At 40.0% G+C, this 23,572-nt stretch overlaps 1 protein-coding gene across 8 annotated transcripts in view; it reads right to left on the bottom strand.

Annotated features, from left to right (window-relative positions):
* The window catches only part of CAMTA1 (calmodulin binding transcription activator 1), a 975,729-nt gene that overhangs the window by 895,764 nt on the left and 56,393 nt on the right, over positions 1-23,572 (bottom strand). The window contains exons 4-5 of one of the 8 annotated variants that reach the window (XR_014053662.1): positions 1,470-1,553; positions 52-173 (exon numbers count right to left, since the gene is read on the bottom strand). The exons of 5 other annotated variants lie outside the window; for them this stretch is intronic. Coding sequence is in view for 1 of the 3 variants with exons in the window: in XM_081490425.1 (XP_081346551.1) it covers positions 1,545-1,553 (9 nt within the window). In the remaining 2 variants the exon portion in view is untranslated. Of the gene's footprint in view, positions 1-51; positions 174-1,288; positions 1,554-23,572 lie in introns of those variants that run through there. 2 more of the 8 variants (XR_014053661.1, XM_081490425.1) reach the window with 2 other exon arrangements.

Here is a 23,572-nt window from a genome sequence, read left to right as displayed (position 1 = left end):
CATTCCCACACAACTCTGAAACCATTATCATTAAAAAAAAAAAAAAATCACCTTAAAATGCAAGGTTGGATAAGTAAGCTGCTCCCACTCCTGGAACATTCATGCCCTTTCTGGCTCTGTAATCATGGGATGTTTTACCTACTCATACTTCACAGCTCTGACATTCTGCGATTCTGTGAAAAGACACCCGACAAGCCAAGGGCAGTTTCCCAGGTACGTTAAGCATAACAGACAAAGACGAGCGAGGAGGCCTGTAGAAGTGTTCGTGAGCATTCTGATCTCCAATGAGCAGCTCACTACAACTAATTTTAATTTGTGATTCTAATGAATGACATAAACTTTTATAGGTATCAACAAAGCTCAGAGAGGACTTAAATCCATTTCAGTGCTCATTTAGCAGCTTCAGCTGTGTGCAATTAAAGCATCAGCATTAAATGTTGGAGAATAAAATAATGAGACACTTAGAAAATAATCTGTGCTTCAGCAAGCCATGCTACGAGATTTCACACGATTTTTCTTTTTTTTTACAGAACATGATTTCTCAGGAATATCTTGCCAGTTCAAAGAATTAACTCAAGTTTGATTTTTGTTTTTAGATTTCAGGGTTTTTCTTTTGCTTTTGAATAAGAGTTTTCTGAAAAGTGGAATACAGTTGCAAATGCATTGTCTGAAAAGCAGTCATGAAATAGCATGCGGCATAAAGCAGTCTGTCTAGTGTATGGACAATCAGAGCCAACTAACCAGGTTTCAGCAAAGGACATGTCTGAACACATTAGAAACGTCACTCATTCTTAACTTACATCTCAAATAAAGGACAAAATACTGAAGGAGGGGGAAAGGTGAATTTTGGAAATGAGACAACTTTCTTATCTTCCAGCCCATACAAGGAATTCAAGGGCTAAACTTTTTCTTCCACCAACACTTGAGAATATAAAATGTCATGTGAGGTGGTAGAATGTGGCAGTGGAGACCAGTTAAGTTCAAGTTGCCACCATTTCTGAAAGAAGGAGAGTGAATCTGCAAAGGAAGTGGTGTGTGGTGACCGTGGTGGTGGTGGGGAGGTGTGTGTGGTGACCATGAGGAGGGGTGGGGGGTGGGTGGGGGCACGGGGGTAGGGATGGGAGTGGGATGGGGGAGGAGATGTGGGTGTCTGGAGTGTGTGTGAGTTACATGTGAACACCAAGTTTATCTGGCTACTGCAAAACATGAATAGAAGAGGAAATATACTGTGTGGGGAAATTCACTCATTAAACTTAAAATTTTAAAAGGATGAAAACACAGATTACACTTTATTTTTAAAACTGAAATGAATTTTAATACAGAAAACGAAGACAGCATTTTGCAAGTTTATCGCTCAAAGGAGTATCTCTATTTGAGGAAATCAGCGTGTTACACTCTGAGAGATGAAATGTTACAGCTTGTACACCAAAATCAAAAAATGAAATTAAATTAAAAAATGAAATGGTTACCAAGGTAATGCAGGTCAGGGGATCAAAGGTGAAGGGTCACACATTATTAAAAAGAAATCCAAAAGGACGGCTGCATCATGATCTCTGCAAAACAAAGGAGCTCCAGTAAGTAAAACTCGCACCTCCCAGAATCAAACTCAAGTTCTTGAAAAGAAGACGCCCCCTGTAACTGAACACAGTCACTGCTGAGTCCATGTTGAGCCATTTTTAATTAGGTGCAAAACCAAATTTTAATTACCTTTTTTTAATAAAAATTTAACCATTCAATCATATTAAACCCCAAATATCCCCCATTACAAGTGACTGAGGTACTGACATTTCCACTGGACCCCACGCCCCATTTTCGGGAAATGACACCGTTTGTTAAGTTGCCAACATGTCAGAGATCTCATTTGGTCACAGCGCCGTAAGTTTTTTTTTTTTCCTCTCCTCAAGGAATGAGTTCCAAAATTGAGTTTTTGCAAATTTGTTTCATTTGAAGTAGCTGCATAAAATTTCCATTATTGGAACATTTAGTATAACAATGTTCTAGAAGACAGCAATAAAGTGATACATGATAAAATAAACTGTGTAACTATATCTATTAAGATCTGTTCTCACATTCAACTCGCACTGCACAGGGGGGAAAAGACATTTTAAGCAAAATAACTTGCTATCTCTATTGGAATTACACAGAATTAACAGAAGCTTGACATAAGGAATATCTTAACAATGGAAAAAAGTGTATGACAGTTGAGGCCTCAATTTCCTGTTGTTATTTACTCATTTCCCTCATTAACAAACTAAAAAGGACATTAATAAACCTTAAAAGGACAGAAAGAGCTAAGGTTTTGTTTTGCATCATGTAGCCACCACGGAAATCATGACAAACACACTTAACTTTGCGGCAATAGCAAGCATAACAATTAGGAGCTGCAGTAAATAATTTCCATATTCCTTTCACTAGTAAATAAAATGACTACCATTTTATTTACTAATGATCTTCAGTCTTCTCTCTAAAACTAAACTTGAGCTGGCTACATTTCCTGATTTAAGGATCCAAACAAATTTCCTCACTTCTTGCTGTACAATGAGTTGTAACGGGCAATAGAAACAATGCCTCTCTAAGAGGGGAAAAGGGAGCATCATTAGCAAGAACTTTAAGTAACATTCCTTCTTCCAGCCTGCAAGGTTAGCTTCAATCCTATAATATCTAACATTTGAGTTTACCTTGATAAAATCAAATTTCCCAAATACTTTCCTATTAAAATAAAGACAACTGCCCCACAGGATTTTATTAAGAGGAACAGGATATTCTTTCTGGTGGCTTAGAGCAATCAATAAATAAACTCTATAAAGATTTTTGTTCCCCCTGATTAGGTTTTGTTAAGAAATAACTTGCAGAGCTTCATGCACTAAATACAAGTGTGTTAGTGCCTCAAGGCCACATTTCTAAAAACACGACTTTTTTTTTTTAAGTTTCAGAGCTACTGAAAAGTAAACTAGCCTTTCATTTATCTGGGATGCTCCTTTCCAGTAAAGTCTGTCATATATGAATTTGTTGCTGGGAGGCATGCAAGCAATTTTGAACACTACAGAAGGAATCAATACCCCATCAAAACAATGCAGATGTTGTTTTAGTAGCACTGTTATTCAGACCACTTTAAGCATGTTTATAAGAAAAAGCAAGAAGTCAGCAAGTTTACCATTAGCCAAGTTTTGTTTTATTAAAATATTTCCCATTAAAAATGAGAAAAGGTACATTCAGATCCAATACATGTACCCCTTTATTACCAAAACACAGCATTAACTTCTTGACAACAAGAGGAGAAAGTACTCATAGATGCTTTTCAAAAGTCTTCTAAATCATTTCTAAAATTCACGGACTCAGAAAAACGTGTTAGCCCAAACTTTCTACCGGCTTAACCCCCACTGCAAGCTGCAGACACCAGTCGAGGCCAACGTGGTTTGATTCTCCAAGTGGTAAAGAACTGCTCTCTGAGGTCCTGTAAGCATTACAACCAATCAAGTTTCCACAAATAAATCCACGAAAACTGAATATAACCTAAGTGCTAAACAAAAACAAGAACGCTCCCCACCCAAGCACTTAGAAGTTCTGACAATTTTAATAAATTTGTGCCAGTAATGACATTTTAGGTGACTTAAAGAAAATCTATGAAGGATTTTAGCTAACGTTTTTCACATATGTTTGCTATTTGGGAAAGGAAGGGCTACCAGGAAGGAGTTTACCACGCCTCTAATATTCAAGGACCCTAGAACCTAATTAGGGCTTCCCTGGTGACTCAGGCAGTAAAGAATCTGCCTGCAATGCAGGAGACCAAGGTTCATTCGATCCCTGGGTCAGGAAGATCCCCTGGCATGTAATTTGACTAGTAAAAAGAAGGCAAGACTGCTGGGAGAAATAACAATAACCTCAGATATGCAGATGACACCATCCTAATGGCAGAAAGCAAAGAGTAACTAAAGAGCCTCTTGATGAAGGTGAAAAAGGAGAGTGAAAAAGCTGTCTTAAAACTCAACATTCAAAAAACAAAGACCATGGCATCCAGTCCCATCACTTCATGGTAAATAGATGGGGAAACAATGGAAACAGTGACAGACTTTATTTTCTTGGGCTCCCAAATCACTGCAGATGGTGACTGCAGCCACAAAATTAAAAGACGCTTGCTCCTTGGAAGAAATGCTATGACCAACCTAGACAGCATATTAAAAAGCAGAGACATTACTTTGCTGACAAAGGTCCATATAGTCAAAGCTATGGTTTTTCCAGTAATCATGTACAGTTGTGAGAGTTGGACCATTAAGAAGGTTGAGCACCAAAGAACTGATGTTTTCAAACTGTGGTGCTGGAGAAGACTCTTGAGAATCCCCTTGGACTATAAGGAGATCAAACCAATCAATCCTAAAGAAAATCAACCTTAAATAGTCACTGGAAGGACTGATACTGAAGCTGAAGCTCCAATAATTTGGCCACCTGATGCGAAGAGGTGACTCACTGGAAAAGACCCTGATGCTGGGAAAGACTGAGAACAAGAGGAGAAGGTGGCCACAGAGGATGAGAAAGTTGGATGTCATCACCGACTCAAAGGACACAAGTTTGAGCAAATTCCAGGAGATGGTGAAGACAGGGAAGCCTGGTGTGCTGCAGTCCATGAGGTGACAAAGAGTCAGACACGACCGAGAGACTGAACAACAGAGACCACTGGGGCCAGCACATCTGGGGAGAACGGATTCAGCTGTGACAACCAGGAGCTGCCCCAGAGGCTGGTATCTGGGACACATTTCTTTTTTCCTACAAACACAATCTGACACCTGCCTACTTAACCGGAAGTCTGTTGAAGCAACAGTTCTGCTCCAGATTCTAGAGGCCATGGGACGTGAGTAGCTTTTTATTTTTTCCCAAAAGACTGGCTTAAGCTGAAATTTGAGAAACAAAACACTCTCCTAGCCCCCTTCCTGGGCCCCAAAGAGAGTCCCTCAAGGACTACAAATGGACCGGATTCATAGATACCAATAAAAGCAAAAACTGAGGGGTGGGGGAAGCACATTCTTTGACCCCAAATAAATCCATCAGTGGCAGAACTAGCACTTTCACAGCAAGGGGTAGAGAAGGAGAGTCCTCTTCCAAATGACAAGCAGTAAATAAACTAAACAGGGAATGTTCACAAGTCCTACACTCCCCAATTTTAGAAGCACAACTAGCACACACCCTCAACCTGAAATTGGAAAGAAAACTGTACGACCACATGGGTGACTTACATTACTACAGTAAGAAACACACAAGGTTTCACTTTCACTAGACAAACAAGTCACTGGAGTTCTAGCAAAGAAGACTTTTCCAAGGTAATTCTCACCCATATTAAGTTCTCACTGTCTGGACAACTTTTTAAAGAGTACATTTTCCAACATGCTCAATATGTACTTGGAGTTTTGGGGGGTTGTTTTTTGTTGTTGCTGTTTCAGTGTTTTGGGGTTTTTATCTGTTTATTTGCCAAGGACCAGCCAGCATTTATAAACACAGAGAATTGGCTCATTCCTCAACTAAAGAGACACAGAACAAAGAATGTAGTTTCTAATAAGGTTAAATCATGACCAAAACACTGCCATTTTCACCTCAGGCATATACTTTCAAAATACACACAAAAACCAGAAAGATAAAAAATAAAGGGCCAAGAAAATTCAGAGAGTCAGAGAAGCTAGCAGACAGTTGAAGAAACCCATTAAAACAGAGTTCTATATATTTTACTAATTCTTTACAAAATGGCTATTAACTCAACAATATAATGCTTTCCCCAGCAGAAACTAATCTCAGCAAGTGTACCCTGAGAACAAAATGAGAATGTCCAGCCAAAAGTTTAGTACAGTGATGGGGTATTAAAAAAAAAAAACTTTAATCTATAAATATAAATAAATAAATCACCAAAATGTCACTCAATAAAACAGACAACTCACTAGAATAAAATGCACTTGAGCTAAGAATATCCTTCAGTTAAGTGGGGATTATATTTCTATTACCCTTTCATCTTAGAATTTGTTAGTTTTTTTCAGCATATTAGAAATACTGCTTGTTTGAAAAACCAAGACAAGAAAAGCACTTGGTCTCCACCAATGTGGTTCCTCCAAGTGCACCCAGGGGGCACTGCCAGCAGGAGGTGTTCCCTCCCCCACCCCCTTCCCACTACAGCCACCCTCTCTGCAGTTTTTTTTCAACCTTTCTGAAAATATATTTTCTCTGCCAAGCTTCTCAGTCTGTTCTAAAATATATGCCTGTTTCTCAAAACTTTCTATAAATGATACAGCAACCTACACCTGCAATCATTGTATTATTTCCGCTACAATCCTCGAAAAGAAAACAAAAGCGAAAACTATAAGTTAAATATCTGTCTACCTGGAACTTTATCCTCAACAATGTAATTTTCTCCCTAAAAGCTTCAAAGATTTCATGAAAGGAGAAACCGAGTAGGAGGAAGGGGCCCACGTGCCATGAGCACGAGCAATTTTTAAGAGGGATCGGACCACTCCTTCTGGTGGAGGGAGGATGGCCACAGGGTGTGCATGAGCACACTTCTCAAAAGTTAGGTGCAACTCAGTATATGCCAATTACACCTCAAAAAAGCTATTTAAGAACTGGGGCAGAGACTGAAAAACTCTAAATTCACCAGGCACTGGAGGAGTACTCAAGCGCTGTATAGAAGGCCTCAGGATGGGGGGAAATCGGCCTAAGGTTGAGCACTGCTGCACACCCATCTAACAAAGCAAGACCTGAAAGGATCAAACTGTTTAAAAGTAACTTAGCTGCTGCTGCTGCTGCTAAGTCGCTTCAGTCGTGTCCGACTCTGCGCGACCCAATAGACGGCAGCCCACCAGGCTCTGCCGTCCCCAGGATTCTCCAGGCAAGAACACTGGAGTGGGTTGCCATTTCCTTCTCCAATGCATAAAAGGGAAAAGTGAAAGTGAAGTCGCTCAGTCGTCTCCGATTCCTAGCGACCCCATGGACTGCAGCCTATCAGGCTCCTCCATCCATGGGATTTTCCAGGCAAGAGTACTGGAGTGGGGTGCATCCCAGAGCAAAGTTCAAGAATTATTCAAAAGTCCTGCTTTCTTAAATCTAGTCTGTCAATGTGCACCTTCTAATCAGGATATTTAGTCCATATGCAGTTAAGATAACAATTTAGTCCATATACAGTTAATATAATAAATATGGTTGGGTTTTAGTTAACCATCCTGTGATTTGTTTTCTACTTATTTCCTGTGTTCTTTGTTCCTTTGTTCTTCCTTTCTGCCTTCTTCTGGATGAATCAAGTATTTTTAGTTAAAAAAAAAAAAAAATTTTTAAGAATGGGGGGTGGGCAAAAGGCAGGGCTGTGCCCTCTCCCTGCACACTTTAACCCACAAAGCCCAGCTGCAGCCACCATACAAGGACAGCCAAGAGTCATGGAGAGCCAGTAGGAGCCACTGAACTAACCAATTCTGGAACCATCTGGTTCTGCTCGTCTTGGGTGAAATAATGAAAGTAACCTCCTTGTTTAAAATAAACACTATACATTTAAAACATGTGCTACTGATTACCAGCTTTCATATTAGCCACAAACCTGAAATTATCATAGTTTCTAAATGGAAAATCAGGCTACAATATGACAGTTTTTCTAAAAGACTTGAAGAACCAGCTTTAGATATTCTCCTAGCTTTACAAATGATATGCAAATCTGCCAAATACTCTTCAATTTCCCCCTCAGATTTAGCACTTATATGATGTTAACTCTACTACAGTCAAGACCCATTCCTCTCAGGTACTATCCCCACTAGAGAAAAAGAACAATATGATATATGCCAAATTCCCCCGAATACAAATTTATAAGAAATAAAACAAAAGGGAAATATTCACCCACTGTTGACTTTATGTCTGTAAGACCTGTGTAAGGTTACTAACCTGCACACTAGTGCTTATTTTAATTGCTCTACTGGCTTCCTACATGACAGTTGGGACCAAGACTACATGACAGTCAGGAGTTATGACTCCAACATTTCCCACTTCCTCTTGTCACTGATTCTGAAGCTTCAGACAAATAATAAGCCCCTATTTAAACCAAGTCATTTGTAAAAAATACTTCCCAAGTCTCTCCCTTAAGAGATTACAATTTAGTACATCAAAAGAGGAGCTAAACAATCTGCATTTTTAGTAAAACCCCCAGGTGAAACTGACTAGAACACTCCACAGTCCTCACTTTAAGAAAAATTGCCTAGGTGGGTTCAACCCCATCCTCCAGTCTCCACACACACCCGCCTCCTGCAGGCACCAGGAACGGATGATATCAGACCTACCAAAGGGTAAAGAAACAAATTCCAGCTGATAACAGCTTAAGGTGGCCCTTAAGTTTTTAAATGCCAACAGATGCCTTAAAAGTCTCTAAAACCCCAAGAATAAAGCTATACTGAAAGACAGGGTGGCTATACAAGATACAGAGACTCCTTTTCCAATTAGAACCAACTCTAGGTTTCAGTGATAGCTCTACCACTTACTACTCTATGACCTTGAATAAACTAATTTTTTAACAAAGTCACACTTTCTTCACTTAAAACATGAAGATAATGACATCCCTACTTTATAGGGCCGCTGTGAATATTAAAGAAAATAAGTAATACAAACTGAGCAGCATGGTGCCCAGGTCTTAAAAAGCAATAATGCCAGCTCTGTGATTACTATGATGATGGTGCTGATCATCTTCTATTCTTTTTCTGATCTGATTCTTTACAAGGTTTACAAGAGGGCTACTGCTCTCTCCATTTATTCAGATGAGCAAAGGTTAACATTCAAGACATAAATCTTAAAAACAGCAGAGCTGGAACTAAAATTACATCTTTCTAGCCAGTCCTGCTCCACGGCTCTGGTCCTGACAGGAAGGTGCTCCACATGGGGCTCTGCACACTAAGGTTCCCAGTCGTGTTTGGGGAGTGAGACAATGAAAGGACAGGAAGGTCGTGTGGGGCAACAGAGGGGACTGCACCCTTCTAGATTCATTACATACCGACCACAGCATCTTACACAGGGCATTCAGGACACTTCACTCAAGGGAATCACAGAAATAAACGCAAGGACTTACTTGCATACAACAGAAGGAGGAGCAATTACTTTCCATTCTGCAATTCTACTCACTAATTAAAAGACAAATTCATTCAACAAATATATATGGAGAGCCTAACTATAGGGAAGGCTGGGTCACTACATCACGGGATGTGCAATGAAGAGGAGAGGTTCCAGCTTTGTCTATCTGGACACTGAGGCAAGGATTCAAACATGGAACAAGTCATTTCAAGCACTATGAGCAGAGTTAAGAAGTGCAGGATGCTATGGAAATGCACAGCAAGGGTACCTCATGGATTCTGCTGCGGAGGGCGGGGGGAAAAGAGGCAATTTTCCTGGGGGAAATAATGTTTAGCTGAGATCAGAAGGATGACAAGGTGGAGGTGGACCATATCCTAAGAAGAAGAAAAAAATGACATGTCACAGGCAACGTGGGAGGAAGGACCTGAGAGCAGACAAGGAATTCAGGGGAAGAAACCAATGGTTGGAAGAGAGAAGAAGGGGAGAGGGGTCAAGCGGGAGGCTGGATGGGTGACACACAAGATTTCACAGGCCTATGCACAGGCTGAGAAGCTGGATCTTAAGGACAATGGAAAAGTATTCAAACAATTGAGAAATGGGGTACCATAATCCAACTGGCATTTTTAAAAAACCACTCCAGCACCTGGGTGGGAGCAAGCAAGACTTCAGGCAGGGACAGAGGTCAGGAGCCCTCTAGAAGCCGTTTGGGCACAAGTAATTGTCAACTGGCCTGGAGAGGTGGCTGTAAGGAGAGATTTAGACAGAATGGAAATTTATGTGGAAATAAAACTGGTAGGCATGGATTCAACACGTAAAAGATGACGGAGGTGTCAAAAATGACCTCTGAGAGGAAAAAAAGGAGCAACTCTAGATTGGAGAAACCTGATAAGCACTGCCTCCGCCAGGTGGTGAAGGTTAAGAGTATCACAGTGAGAAGTCTTGTTGATAGCAGGCACCCCTGATCTGATGAGATGAGAAGGGCTCTGCATCTCCATCGTCTTCCTTCCCAAAACCCGTAATCCCAGCCTAATCACAGACCAAACAGCAGACCAACCCAAACTGAAGGACATCGTACAAACGCCTGATCCGTCAAGGTCAACAGAAACAAGCAAAGTCTGAGCAACTGTCACAGTCCAGAGGAGCCTGAGGGGAAAGGACAACTAAATGTCATGTGGCCTCCTGGACGGGGTCCCGGAGCAGAAAAGGACACTAGGGGAAAACTAAGGAAAGCTGAAGAACGTGTGTCCTGCAGCAAGCAGTACTGATACCGGTCAGGGTGAACGTACCACCTTCACGTTATTAGGGTCAGTGGGAGTGGGGGACACGTGAACTGTCTATGATATTCTTGCAACTTTCCCAGAAAGCTAAAACTACTTTTAATGCAAACGTTTATCTTAAAACTGGCCCCCAGATCTGCCTTGGACACGTGGGAGGTGTCCTTTTTTGAGACAGGAAAGACAGAGGGGAACACCATGAGCTCATTTCAGACATACTACACAGAACCAGGCTGTCAGACCCTGCCATAGAGTGGGTAGGCAGCTCTGGTGGGGCCCTCAGCAGAGGGAGCTGAGCTCAAAACAAATTTAGGATGCTAGCACACCCCTTGAGGTGAATGTGGAGGCAGCAGGAGAGGAAGAAGGCTCACTGAGAGAGAGAGAGACCTTGGAACAGACAGAGGGAAAATCATTACCCTTGGACAGACCTAGAAAGTAAATGGGACAGAATGTAGGCACCAAAGTTCAGTTCTGGCAAAACATTTTTTTAAATATTTATTATACGTTCTTATTTTTGGCTGCGCTGGGTCTTCACTACTGGGCACAGGGTTTCTTTAGTTGCAGTGAGCCGGGACTACTCTTCGTTGAAGCTCACGGGCTCGAGGCATGTGGGCTTCGATAGTTGCGGTGCATGGGCTTAGCTGCCCTGTGGCATGCGGATGCTTCCCGGACCAGGGATCAAACCTGTGGCCCTTGCACTGGCAGGCGGATTCTTAACCACTGGACTATCAAGGAAGTCCCCTAGCAAAACTCTGGTTTTCCAAAGTCCAGTAAGACAACAGAAACAAAAAGCAGCAGGTGAGTCTGAACTTGCTGAAAAAACTACCACAAAAATAAAAACAGGTACAGACTTATTGCATACAAGACAGGCTCAAGGATGTATTAATACAACACAAGAGAATATAGCCAATGTTTTGAAACAACTGTAAATGGGAAAAAAATAATAAAAATAGATACAGTTTTTTGTAGCAAAAGTTAAAAAAAAAAGAAGAATCAGGAGCCCTCTCAGCAGGCTGAGGGAGCAGCAGGGTCACTGAGAGTAAAAATGAGTATCTTAGAGGTGAGGACCTCAGCTGATTCCTGAGAAATATCCACATTTACCAGTCACACACGAAGAAGGTCGAGTCAAGCCCTGAGAAAAGCCCACCGTCAGACGTCAGGCAGAAGACAGAAAGATGGAACATCCAACACTAGGAGAAAAACCAAGGCCACACATCATCCCAGAGACCAAGGGGGAAGGCACAGTCAACTTGTGTGAATACGTCTCAGAAACCAAATAAAATACTGAAAAATGCCCCTCATCTTTACCAATTCTGAGGTCACAAGTAATTTCTCTCTGAAAGAGGTTTCAGCAGAATAATGGGAATTAAATTCAGATTGGAGTATCTGAATAAAATTGAAAAAAAAGAAAAACTAACTCTCACAAGAAGTCTGGCTCTCAGACTTGTACACTCTTATTCATGGGCACATTACTTACAACACCCAAAGGTGGAGGCAACCCAAGTGTCTATTGATGAATCAAATGGATACACAGTGTGGTGTGTACATAATGAAATATTATTCATCCTTTAAAAAGGAAGAAAATGACATATGGCCAAACCATGAGGACATTATGCTAAGAGAAATAAGTCAGTCACAGAAAGACAAATGCTGTATGACTTCTCTGATATGATAATTAGCGTTGTCAAATTCAGAGACAGGAAATAGAAAGACAGTTGCCGGGGCTGGAGGGAGATGGGAATGGAGAGGTAGTTATACAACTGTGTGAATTTACTTAATGCTGAAGAACTGTACACTTTAAAATGGCTAAGATGGGAAATTTTATGTTATGTACATCCTACCACAATCAAAATTTTTTAAAAAGAAGTCTGGCTCTCAAAATGTTAAATTCGTATCAAGCCATAATGATTTACAATGAAAAATACTTAGAGCTGGACACTTTAACCTAGATCAGCACTTTCTAGACATGTCCCTGAAGACGTGTGTCTCACACACACACACATCTCAGATGCTGGTCCCCTCATGCTCCGCAAGGGGGCCTGGGCCCCCCAGACTCCAGGTCAGTGGTCTCTGACCCCAAGAGTACTCATCTATAACCCTGTATGCCTTATAAATACTTTTATATTTGACATGTTTTAAGATGTGAGAAGAGCTGGGAAGCGATGGCTACAGAAATGAGGATTAGAGATCATTTCAATTCTATTTTCAGTGGCAAAAAAAATTTGCTTTACAAAGGGGAAATCCCTGTAAGAGACCTAAATTTCCATTTATGAGTGTTTAAACAATTTATGGTAACATTCAGGAAAAAAAGTTACTTTAAATTGGTTTTCATCAACCCACAACTTCTGCTACCAAAAGGAAAAGAAAAAGAATGTGACCTCAACTTACAGAAACCAGTAACAGGTCACTTAGAGAAACAAAGGAACCTCTACTATAAAGTCACACCCCATTTTTGAAAGATAACTTTAAGGATGGATGGACTAGGGGCAACAATTTTCTCTTCATGAATTGTCAGGTTGACAAAAACTAAATCAGTGCTAGTGTGTAAGGAAAAAAAGGAAAAAGCAAAGAACAACATGGTACTGATGCAGGCCTATGATAAACAGATCAATGAACAGAGAGCATTCAGATACAAAACCACATATTAGTATTTGTGGAAATTTAGCACAAGGTAAAGGCAACATTTCAAATCAGCAGGAAAGGATCAATGACTCAATAATAAGCATCTATTAATGTATGGGGGAAAAAAGCTTTACCTCACTCTGTCCATATACACAAAATGTCTCTATGCATTAAACATCTAAGGGAAAAATTCAACACAAAGAAGAAAATCCAGGGAGAACACTTAGGAACTGGGGTAAGGAAGCCTTTGCTGGGTGTGCTTTCAAGGCCAAAGAGACTCAAAGTTTGTGTGCATGACCCACAGGACTGACATGAGGATGTAATGAAGAAAATTAAGACTGAAATACAGCATGCTAGCCAGGAAAAAAATTAAACTCTTTTTTTTTTTTTTTAAGAAAAATACAGAAATCAGAAAGGGTGAAGAATGTACTAGAAAAAAGAACAAAAGAATGAACAATCAAAAAAGTAACACAAAGTGGCCACACGAAGAAAAGCAAATTAAAAAGAAACAATTTTTTCACCCGTTAGACTAAGAAAGATTGAAAAACTGTAATACCTGTGTCAGTCAGCTTAGGGAACTGAACATATTCATATTCAGCTATAGAGAGTGTAGTTTGGCACCTTTCTAGAGGGAATATGGCAAATGTTTACACTCTCTGGTGAGCAACTATGTTGGCAGACCTCCTTTCCTAGGACAATAACTAGAGAAGTGTGCAAAATACTGAGATAAGCAACAAGGGACTGGTTTACATTTTTATAGAAAAGTTAAGCTCCTATACTCTGGCCACCTGATGTGAAGAGCCAACTCATTAGAAAAGACCCTGATGCTAGGAAAGATTGAAGGCAAAAGGAGAAGAGGGCAGCAGAGGATGAGATGGTTAGACAGCATCACTGACTCAATGGACGTGAGTTTGAGCACACTCCAGGAGATAGTGAAGGACAGGGGAGCCTGGGGTACTCCAGTCCACGGGATTGCAGAGAGTAGGAAACAACACAGCAACTGAAGAACTATACTTTTCAGTTATGTATAGCCACATCCACACACATGCACTGGCATGCAAGGTGACCACAACAGATTTTTGGCACGGGGAGAAAACCAGAGAAGAGGTATCCATGATTCCTTGGGGAGGGTAGGGGTGGGAGAGGGGGAGTGTAACACACACACACACACACACACACACACACACACACACAATTGAGGCAGAATAACTCTTAAAGCAAGACAGGCTGGAAAAGAACCTCAATATATTAATCAATACATAATTCCAACTTGATTTTTAAATTACTAAACCAGTCACCTCTCAATTGGTAATAATACCTGGAAGGATAAGTAGACCTGTAAATTATATTAATACAACTGAGAAACATATAATGGATAAAACTAATGCCATGAAACTAAGCTAACTCAAAGAATTCAACACATAATTGAATAATTCAATCCTTTCAAAGCAAATGTAATTGTAACTTGAGTTGGGGATAGCAATACTAATATCCCTACCATACGCAGACATTCCCTACAATAAATCTTCATCTACCACTAATCTCATTTGGGTCCTTCAGTGTGACATAACAGAAAATAACTTGGGTCTCTGGCCCCAAGTCCTGGCAGAGAACTCCTAAAACTCCGGAATTTCTTAAGTGATAAGAAGAACATCTTTGGTTCCAATATCTGGTCTTTGACTTCATCCCTGACCCAGGGTTCCTGAAACCCTGGCAAACTCTAAATGACAAAAGCACTAAGGAGCTAGTGGAGCTACTCTCAGTGGGGGTGGGGAGGGTGGCGGGTGGGGAGATGGGCTCCAGGATGGCTCTGAATGGGGCTAGTCACCAAAAAGACCAAGCCACGAGTGGCAGCTTGGAATTTTCTGCCCCACTTCCAGTTCTTCAGAGAGAGGCTAGAAATGGAATTAATAATTGATCAAGAGGAAGCTTCCAAAAAATCCCAACAGCACCACATTCAGAAGGCTCCCAGATTGAGGCTGTGACCACCTCCACACTGGGAGAGCAATACACCCCAACCCCACAGGGCAGATACTCACCACTCTCTACATCCCTAGCAACCAGACAGTGCCTGAAAAAGGCGTTCATAGACTGCAGACTCTGCAAAGGCAAGTTCAACGTCTATTTGGTCCTCTCTTATGTGTCTGGTAACAAGCACGATGAGAGAATGTTTAACAACATTTATTAAATAAACGCTGAATGAATGTGGGGGATGGGGTGGGCTCCATAATTCTATTCCTAGGCTCAGTTGGTAAAGAATCCACCTGCAAGGACACGTGGGTTCCATCCCTGGGTCAGGAAGATCCCCTGGAGGAGGAAACAGCAACCCACTTCAGTATTCTTGCCTGGAGAATCCCATGGACAGAGCAGCCTGGCAGACTACAATCAGTGGAGTCGCAAGTGTCAGACATGACTTAGCGACTAAACCACCACCGGCTTCCATCAAGTTCCACCAGCGTGATAGAAAAGAATCTCCGCCCTGCAGGAAGCCACAGCCTGCCCTGGAGACCAGGCGTAGGTCTCAGCCCTGGGCACCACAGGGACTCTTCCTTGGGGCTCTGCCTCAGTCCTAGAGGATGCAGCACCCCTCTGTGTGTGCTATTCTTACATTCTTTACAGTTCTCTTGACTTTTTATGAGCCCAATCCCGCATTACTTCCATTCCCTCATACAGTGAAAAATGGTCATTTTTTTAAATTATTTTTTTATATAGACAAAATGAAAAAAATCTATGGGAAAAAAATCTGCAAATGATATGACTGATAAGGGATTAATATCCAAAATATATAAGCAGCTCATACAGCTCAATGTCAAAAAAACCTGATTAAAAATGTTCACAGTAAATTTTTTCTTTTTCTTTTCCTCCTGATTTGACCCAGACTGATACAGATTTATATCAGGCTTCCCTGATAGATCAGTTGGTAAAGAATCCACCTGCAACACAGGAGACCCTGGTTCAATTCCTGGGTCAGAAAGATCCGCTGAAGAAGAGATAGGCTACCCACTCCAGTGTTCTTGGACTTCCCTTGTGGCTCAGCTGGTAAAGAATCCACCCGCAATGCAGGAGACCTGGGTGTGATCCTTGGGTTGGGAAGATGCCCTGGAGAAGGGAAAGGCTACCCACTTCAGTATTCTGGCCTGGAGAATTCCATGGATACAAATTTGGAATTAATTTGTGTGTGTGCAGTGAAAGGGTCACATTTCTTTTCTTTCCCCACATGACTACTTAACTGAACACAGTTACTGAGAAGACTGTACTTTCTCTGTCATTCTGCAGAGCCTCCTATGTGGTAAATCAAGTATCCAAATACAAGTGCAACTGTGGCTGGACGATTTTGCTTGGCTGGTCAACTTGTCGAGCCTTTCACTAAAGTTACATTATTTTAATTACCATAGGGTTAAACTAAGTCCTACTATCCTGTTGAGTAAGTCTGCTCAGACGGCCGTTCTTCAAAACTCTTCTGGGCATCCTTTGCTGTCTATATTTCCAAGCACATGTTATATCAGTTTGTCAAGTTCATCAAGGAAACAACTGCAGGTATTTTGATTGATACTACATGAAGGCATGTTTCAATTTCAGAAGAGTCAACATCTTACAGCATTGATTCTCCTAATCCATTAACATGGTATACCCATCTATTTATTTAGACCTTTAACTTCTTTCAGTGTGTATCTTTCCCTGTACAGATGCCTTACGTTTTTTTAGACTTAGACTTATTCTGTAAAATCGGACTGTGCATGCCACCACAAATCATATTTCTACTTCACTTTTTATTTGTTGTTGATATACAAAATTGCAATTGTGTCCAGAGTTACTCTGAATCTTGCAGCCTTGCTTGTTAATTACAGTAAGTTGTGAGGTTTTTTTCCCTACATACACATCATCTATAAAATCACAGTTTTCTTCTTTCCTTGCTGATTCTTGCACCTTATAGTTTTCTTGTTGTATTGAACCAGGTAGAGTCTCTAAAGAAAGTCATTAACGGTAATGGTGAAGATAACTTCTTTCTACTCCCAGTCTCAGAAGGAAAACTTTCAACACTTTACCATTAAACATGATTTTTGCTAAAGGATTCTTTAAAGTAACCTGTATCAAATTAAAGAAGCTACTTTTTCCTCATAATGTGTTATGGGATTTCACTTTGAATGGATGCTGAATTTTACCAATAGCAATTTTTACATCAATTGACAGTATCACAGTATTTTTGTTTTACCCTATTAACTCAGTGATGTCTGATTGATTTTTCAAATAGCAGACCTATCTTTGTAATAAGTCTGATACTGATTTAAATCTTTTGAAATCTGTCAACACTTGCTTTATAGATAAGCAATTTTGATAAATGTTCCATGTATATATAAAAGCATGTATAATCTAACAGTTATTGGGTGCAGAGTCCTTCATATATCATTTTGTTTCATTTTCAACATTTGTTGTTTTCAATCTCCTAGTTCTCTCCTTCTATATCTAACCTACTGACAAATCCATTGTGATCTCAATTAGGTCAAGCTTGTTAAGTGTGTTATTGAGATCTATATCCTCAAACCAGTCAATCATAAAGAAAATCAATCCTGAATATTCATTAGACAGACTGATGCTGAAGCTGAAACTCCAATACTTTGGCGATGCAAACAACTGACTCCTTGGAAAAGATCCTGATGCTGGGAAAGATTAAAGGCAGGAGGAGAAGAGGATGACAGAGGATGAGACGGTTGAATGGCATCACTGACTCAACGGACATGAGTTTGAGCAAGCTTTAGGAGATGGTGAAGGACAGAGACGCCTGGTGTGCTGCAGTCCATGAGGTTGAAAAAAGACAAACACAACTGAATGACTGAACAACAACAATATCCTCAGTGATTCTATGTTTACTCTATCAGTTAGTACACTGTATTAAAAAACCCCACTATGATTGTGGATTTGTCTATCCTTTGCTAGTTTTGCCAATTTTTCCCTTGTGTATTTTGATGCCATGTTTTTAGGCACATACAGATGTAGAACTACTGAACTGAGTATTTTATCATTTTGAAATGTCTCTACCTCCAATAATGTTTTTCCTGCCCTAACTTCCATTTTACTAATATAGGTACAACAGTCTTCTACTGGTTAGTGTTTGAGTGACATGTCCTTTTCCATTTTACTTTCCACTTGTATGCATCCTTAGAAGCAGTACAAAGTTGTGAAATCCACTTTTTAAAAATTTAACTTCTCTATCTTTGTTTTTAACTGAAATTTTTAGTTCACTTTATTTAATATAATTACTGATATCCTGGGTATAAATCTATCATCTTACTGTTTGCTTCCTATTATCCTCATATGCTCTGTTTCTCTTCTGTCTACCTGTTTTCTTTAGGATTAATCAAGTTAGTACTACTAACTACCCCTCCCTCTCCTCTATATTCTCTTCTATTAGTTTAGTAGATATATATTCTTTTATTGTTCTTTTAAAGAATATCCTAGAGATTACAACATGCATCCTTGACTTAGCAAAGTCTGTAGTAAATTAATAATTTTACCACCTCCTGGACAATGCAAAGACAACAGGATATTAACTTTATTTACATCCCCACAACTTATATGCTATTATTATATTTTTAAACCACATATATATATTTTTCAAACCACACAAGACATTATTATTGCTGTTTTATACACCAACACTCATTTGCATTTACCCTCTCTTTGGTCTCCACTTTTTCCTACATCTTAAAGCTGCCATGCAGGATCAATTTCCTTTCTGCCCAAAGAAGAATCTTTGTTATTACTCCCCTTTAGTGCAGGTCTGGTGTGCATTAATTCTCTCCATTTTGTTGATCCAAAAAGATATTTTTGCCTTCCCTTTTGGAGGATGTTTTGATGGGTATAAAATTTCAGTTTGGCAGTTTACGTTCTTGTTTACATTTTGAAAATACTGATTCACTGTGTTTTGACTTCTATTGCTTGTGTTGAGAAATCAGCTGTCAGTCTTATTGCCCTTTTGAATGTAACACATAATTCTTCTCCAAGTATTTAAGATTTTCTCATTATTTTTGGTTTTCAGCAACCTTAAATTTCAGTGAGATTTTATCTGACTTTATCTGGTGTGGGGTCTACAGTATTTCTTGAATCTGTGATTTGAGGTTCGTATGTTGCAAAGAATTTTCAGTCATTCTCTCTCCAAATACAGATTCTACACTATTCCTCCCTTCCTTCCTACTGGGATTTCAATTAAACACTTGTTAAATATTCTCACTGAATCCTATGTCTCTTAGAATCTTTTACATATTTCCCATCCATTTTTCTCTATATATTTTATCATCCTGAATATTTATTTTCAATTTATTACTACTACTAACCTACTGTTAAACCCATCTATCAAGATCTTAATCTCAATTAATTTACAGTCCTTCAATTCTAGAACTTACATTTTTTAAAATTTTTATTGTAGCTGATTTATAATGTTATGTTAGTTTCAGGTGTAGAGCAAAGTAAATCAATATATCCACTCTTTTTTTAGATTTTTTTCCCCTACAGGCCATTGCAGAGTATTGAGTAGAGTTCCCTGTGCTACACAGCAGGCTCTTACTAATTATCTATTTCATACAGAGTAATGTGTATATGTCAATTCCAATCTCCCAATTTATCCCTCCCTCCCACATTCCATGGTAACCTAGAATTTACATTTGTTTTAAGTTCCAATTCCCTGATTCTTATTTTTGTCTTTGATATCTTTAAACATACTATACACTATGTGATTGGAGAAGGAAATGGCATATAATTACTCCATTATCTGAGTCCCTGAGAATCCACTTAAATAGTCTTGATTTTCAGTCAACCTGTCTTAAATGCTCATTTGGTGGATAAGTTTCAGACATTGTAAATAAATGTAGAAATCATTTGAGGCTCCAAGTGATGTTATCTTCTTCCAGAAAAAAATCGAATTTAGTTCTGTCAAGATCACCTTGATCCAATCAAGGACGCAAGAGGATTTGAAGTTCAACAACAGTACTTTTGGAAAATCACTATTCCAGGACATAGGCCTTTGGGACTCAAAGTGTAAGGAGGAGTTTTCCAGGGCCCCTTCCTCCCTGACTTGTACCAAATTCTAGTTTTTGCCCCCCGCCCCCTTCAGTTCCATGAGTCTATCACAATCTCTTCTACTTCCCAACTTCTCATTTGCTGGCCTCGTCTTGAATCAGAAGACTCTTCCAGGGCAGAAGTAGATGCAAATCTGGTCTCACATCTATGAGCTTCCTTACTCCCCGGATCTCAGTCCCACAAATCTTCACTGTTCTTGTTACCTCTATCACCTTCACACAAACTTTGTTTTAAATTGTGTTCAGCTTTCCTAACTGCAGGAAAGAGGGAGCAACTGCTTAGTCTACCATTAACAAAAAATTTCCCCACTCCCATATTTTCTGTTGTTGTGGGTTTATATTTTGTGATTCTTTTCTGTCATTTCACCAGAATTTTGGAAGAGAAATACATCTTCAATAAGTAACTGCTTAACCAGTTACTCATCACTGCTTAACCAGAAATCTCCACTCACTCATTTTACTGATAGATCTTTTATATATCAAGGATATTAAACCTCTGTCAAATATGTGACAAGTACTTCTCCTAGTTTCCCATTTACATTTTAATTTTATCATATCTTTGTTGTTTAGTCACTCAGTTGTGTCCAACTCTTTGCCGCCCCATGGACTACAGCACGCTAGGATTCCCTGTCCTTCCCTATCCCCTGGAGTTTGCTCAGGGGATGAGCTCAACTTCATTGAGTTGGTGATGCCCTCCAACCATCTCATCCTCTGTCACTCCCTTCACCTTCTACCCTCAATGTTTCCCTGCATCAGGGCCTTTTCCAATGAGTTGGCTCTTCGCATCAGGTAGTCAAAGAATGGGAGATTCAGCTTCAGCATCTTTAGCACCTAGAAATGGTGAATTTATATGCAATACAATTTATCAGTCTTCTCTTTTCTAATTCTGATGTCATGATAAGAACACTGAACACTGTGTAAATAGACTCATATTTTCTTCTAGTGTGTTATCATTTCCACTTTTTACATTTACTTTTCACTTATTTTGATATAAAGTATCCAATATTAAGTTCAGACATAGTGGCTGAACAACAACATGAAATACTTATTTTTTAACTGGTAAGCCAACTGTCCCAAGTTCATTTAAATAAAGAACCCTCTATTTCCTCCTCTAAAGAGTAACTTAATCTCTTATACATCAAAAAATACTTTCTTGACATGCATATAATTTTGCAATCTGGCATTCTCCTTGCTATTCTGATTTCCTCTGGTTTCTATAACCCCCCAAGTTCTATTCCTCTTCAACAAGCCCTTCTGAGTCTCTTTTACAAGCCCAATTTCCCTCCCATTTCCCTTATTCGGTCTCATGCTCCAGAGAAGATGAGGGAAATGGCTCATTTCTAGGACCTCTTGCCTCTCATTCTCCCTGCTCTCCTTGGGAGATTTCACTGTTCTGCCAGCTTCTTCCAGCTCTCTCTTGAGTTCCCATATCTATATTCAATCACCTTCTAAGATCTCTTCCTAAATGTTCTATAGGCACTCTCTAAGCTCAACTATACAAATATAATTTCAATACCTCCTCAAACCTATTTTTCTTTCTGCCTTTCCTTATCTACATACCATTATCATTCAAGCCAGAATCTCAGTAATTCTCCTCTCCTTCTCCATCACATCTTTGAGGTCATGATGAATCCTACTGATTCCAGCTCTCTGGTCAGATCCTTCCCTACTGCCACTTCATTGAAACAGGCCTTAATTAGCTCTGGGATGGATTCCTCCCCAATTCCCAACTTCCCTCCAAACCATTCTCTAAACTATCTATCTACAAAATAACTGTGGAAAATGAAAATCTGATCATCCTACTTTTCTGATTAAAACCTTTCAAGTGATCCTGATTACTTACAAGGTAAAAATGTAAACCCAGAGTGGCAAACAGGGCTTTCTGTGAGCTGGCTGTTGCCTACTTCACTAACCTTAATTCATCTAACTCTTCCTTAAGCCCTAAGCCAGCTATACCGACCTACTCAAACAACTCAAACTGCTGCCTTCTTCCCCTCCCTTACTCATGGGGTTCCTTCAGCCTGGAAAGTTTTCTACCTGATTCTCTTTGTCCAGCAAACTCATAATCATCTTCAATATACAGACTTAGTGTCATACTTTATAAAACATCCACCACTTACATGTCTCAAATTTATCTTACATACACGTCACTATTCCATTATATCCCTTATCATACCACACTGCAATTACACCATGTGTGAGTCTTCCCTATATGACTGTGACCACCTTCTGTGCTCACTCAGTCATGCTCAACTCTGTGACCCTATGGACCACTAGGCTCCTCTGTCCATGGGATTCTCATGGAGTGGGTGTGATTACCTTCTATTTACTTATGAATGACCCAGGCTTACCTCAGGGCATGGGCACACAGTAGGCACTCAAAATGATTAGTAAACAAAAAGACTAACAGACATGAAGCTTAATTAACTGGTTTATAAAAATTATCAGAAATATATTTCTTAATGGAAAACTATAAAGAGTGACATTTGACTCAAACTGTCAGGTCATTAGGTAACAAATGTCTCTGAAGTTTTACAAATAGTTTCAGTTCAGTTCAGTCACTCAATCATGTCCAACTCTTTGTGACCCCATGGACTGCAGCACGCCAGGCCTCCCTGTCCATCACCAACTCCTGGAGTTTACTCAAATTCATGTCCATTGAGTCGGTGATGCCATCCAACCATCTCATCCTCTGTCGAACCCTTCTCCTGCCTTCTCCTCCTGCCTTCAATCTTTCCCAGCATCAGGGTCTTTTCAAATGAGTCAGTTCTTCGCATCAGGTGGCCAAAGTATTGGAGTTTCAGCTTCAGCATCAGTCCTTCCAATGAATATTCAGGACTGATTTCCTTTAGGATGGACCGGTTGGATCTCCTTGCAGTCCAAAGGACTCTCAAGAATCTTCTCCAACACCACAGTTCAAAAGCCTCAATTCTTTGGTGTGCAGCTTTCTTTATGGTCCAACTCTCAACATCCATACATGACTACTGGAAAAATCATAGTTTTGACTAGATGGACCTTTGTTGGCAGAATAATGTCTCTGCTTTTTAATAGCTGTCTAGGTTGGTCATAACTTTTCTTCCAAGAAGCAAGCGTCTTTTAATTTCATGGCTGCAGTCACCATCTGCTGTGATTTTGGAGCCCCCAAAAATAAAGTCTGTCACTGTCTGTCACTGTTTCCATTGCTTCCCCATCTATTTGCCATGAAGTGATGGGACCAGATGCCATGATCTTAGTTTTCTGAATGCTGAGGTTTAAGCCAACTTTTCCACTCTCCTCTTTCACTTTCATCAAGAGGCTCTTTAGCTCCTCTTCGCTTTCTACCATAAGGGTGGTGTCATCTGCACATCTGAGGTTACTGATATTTCTCTCGGCAATCTTGATTCCAGCTTGTACTTCACCCAGACCAGCTTGTACTTCACCCAGACCAGTGTTTCTCATGATGTACTCTGCATGTAAGTTAAATAAGCAGGGTGACAATATACAGCCTTGACGTACTCCTTTCTCGATTTGGAACCAGTCTGTTATTCCATG

This window comes from Giraffa tippelskirchi, chromosome 5 (assembly GCF_054371585.1).
Source record: "Giraffa tippelskirchi isolate mGirTip1 chromosome 5, T2T-mGirTip1v1.2.pri, whole genome shotgun sequence".
Taxonomy (NCBI): Eukaryota; Metazoa; Chordata; class Mammalia; order Artiodactyla; family Giraffidae; genus Giraffa; species Giraffa tippelskirchi.
This window is presented reverse-complemented; position numbering and strand designations above follow the sequence as displayed.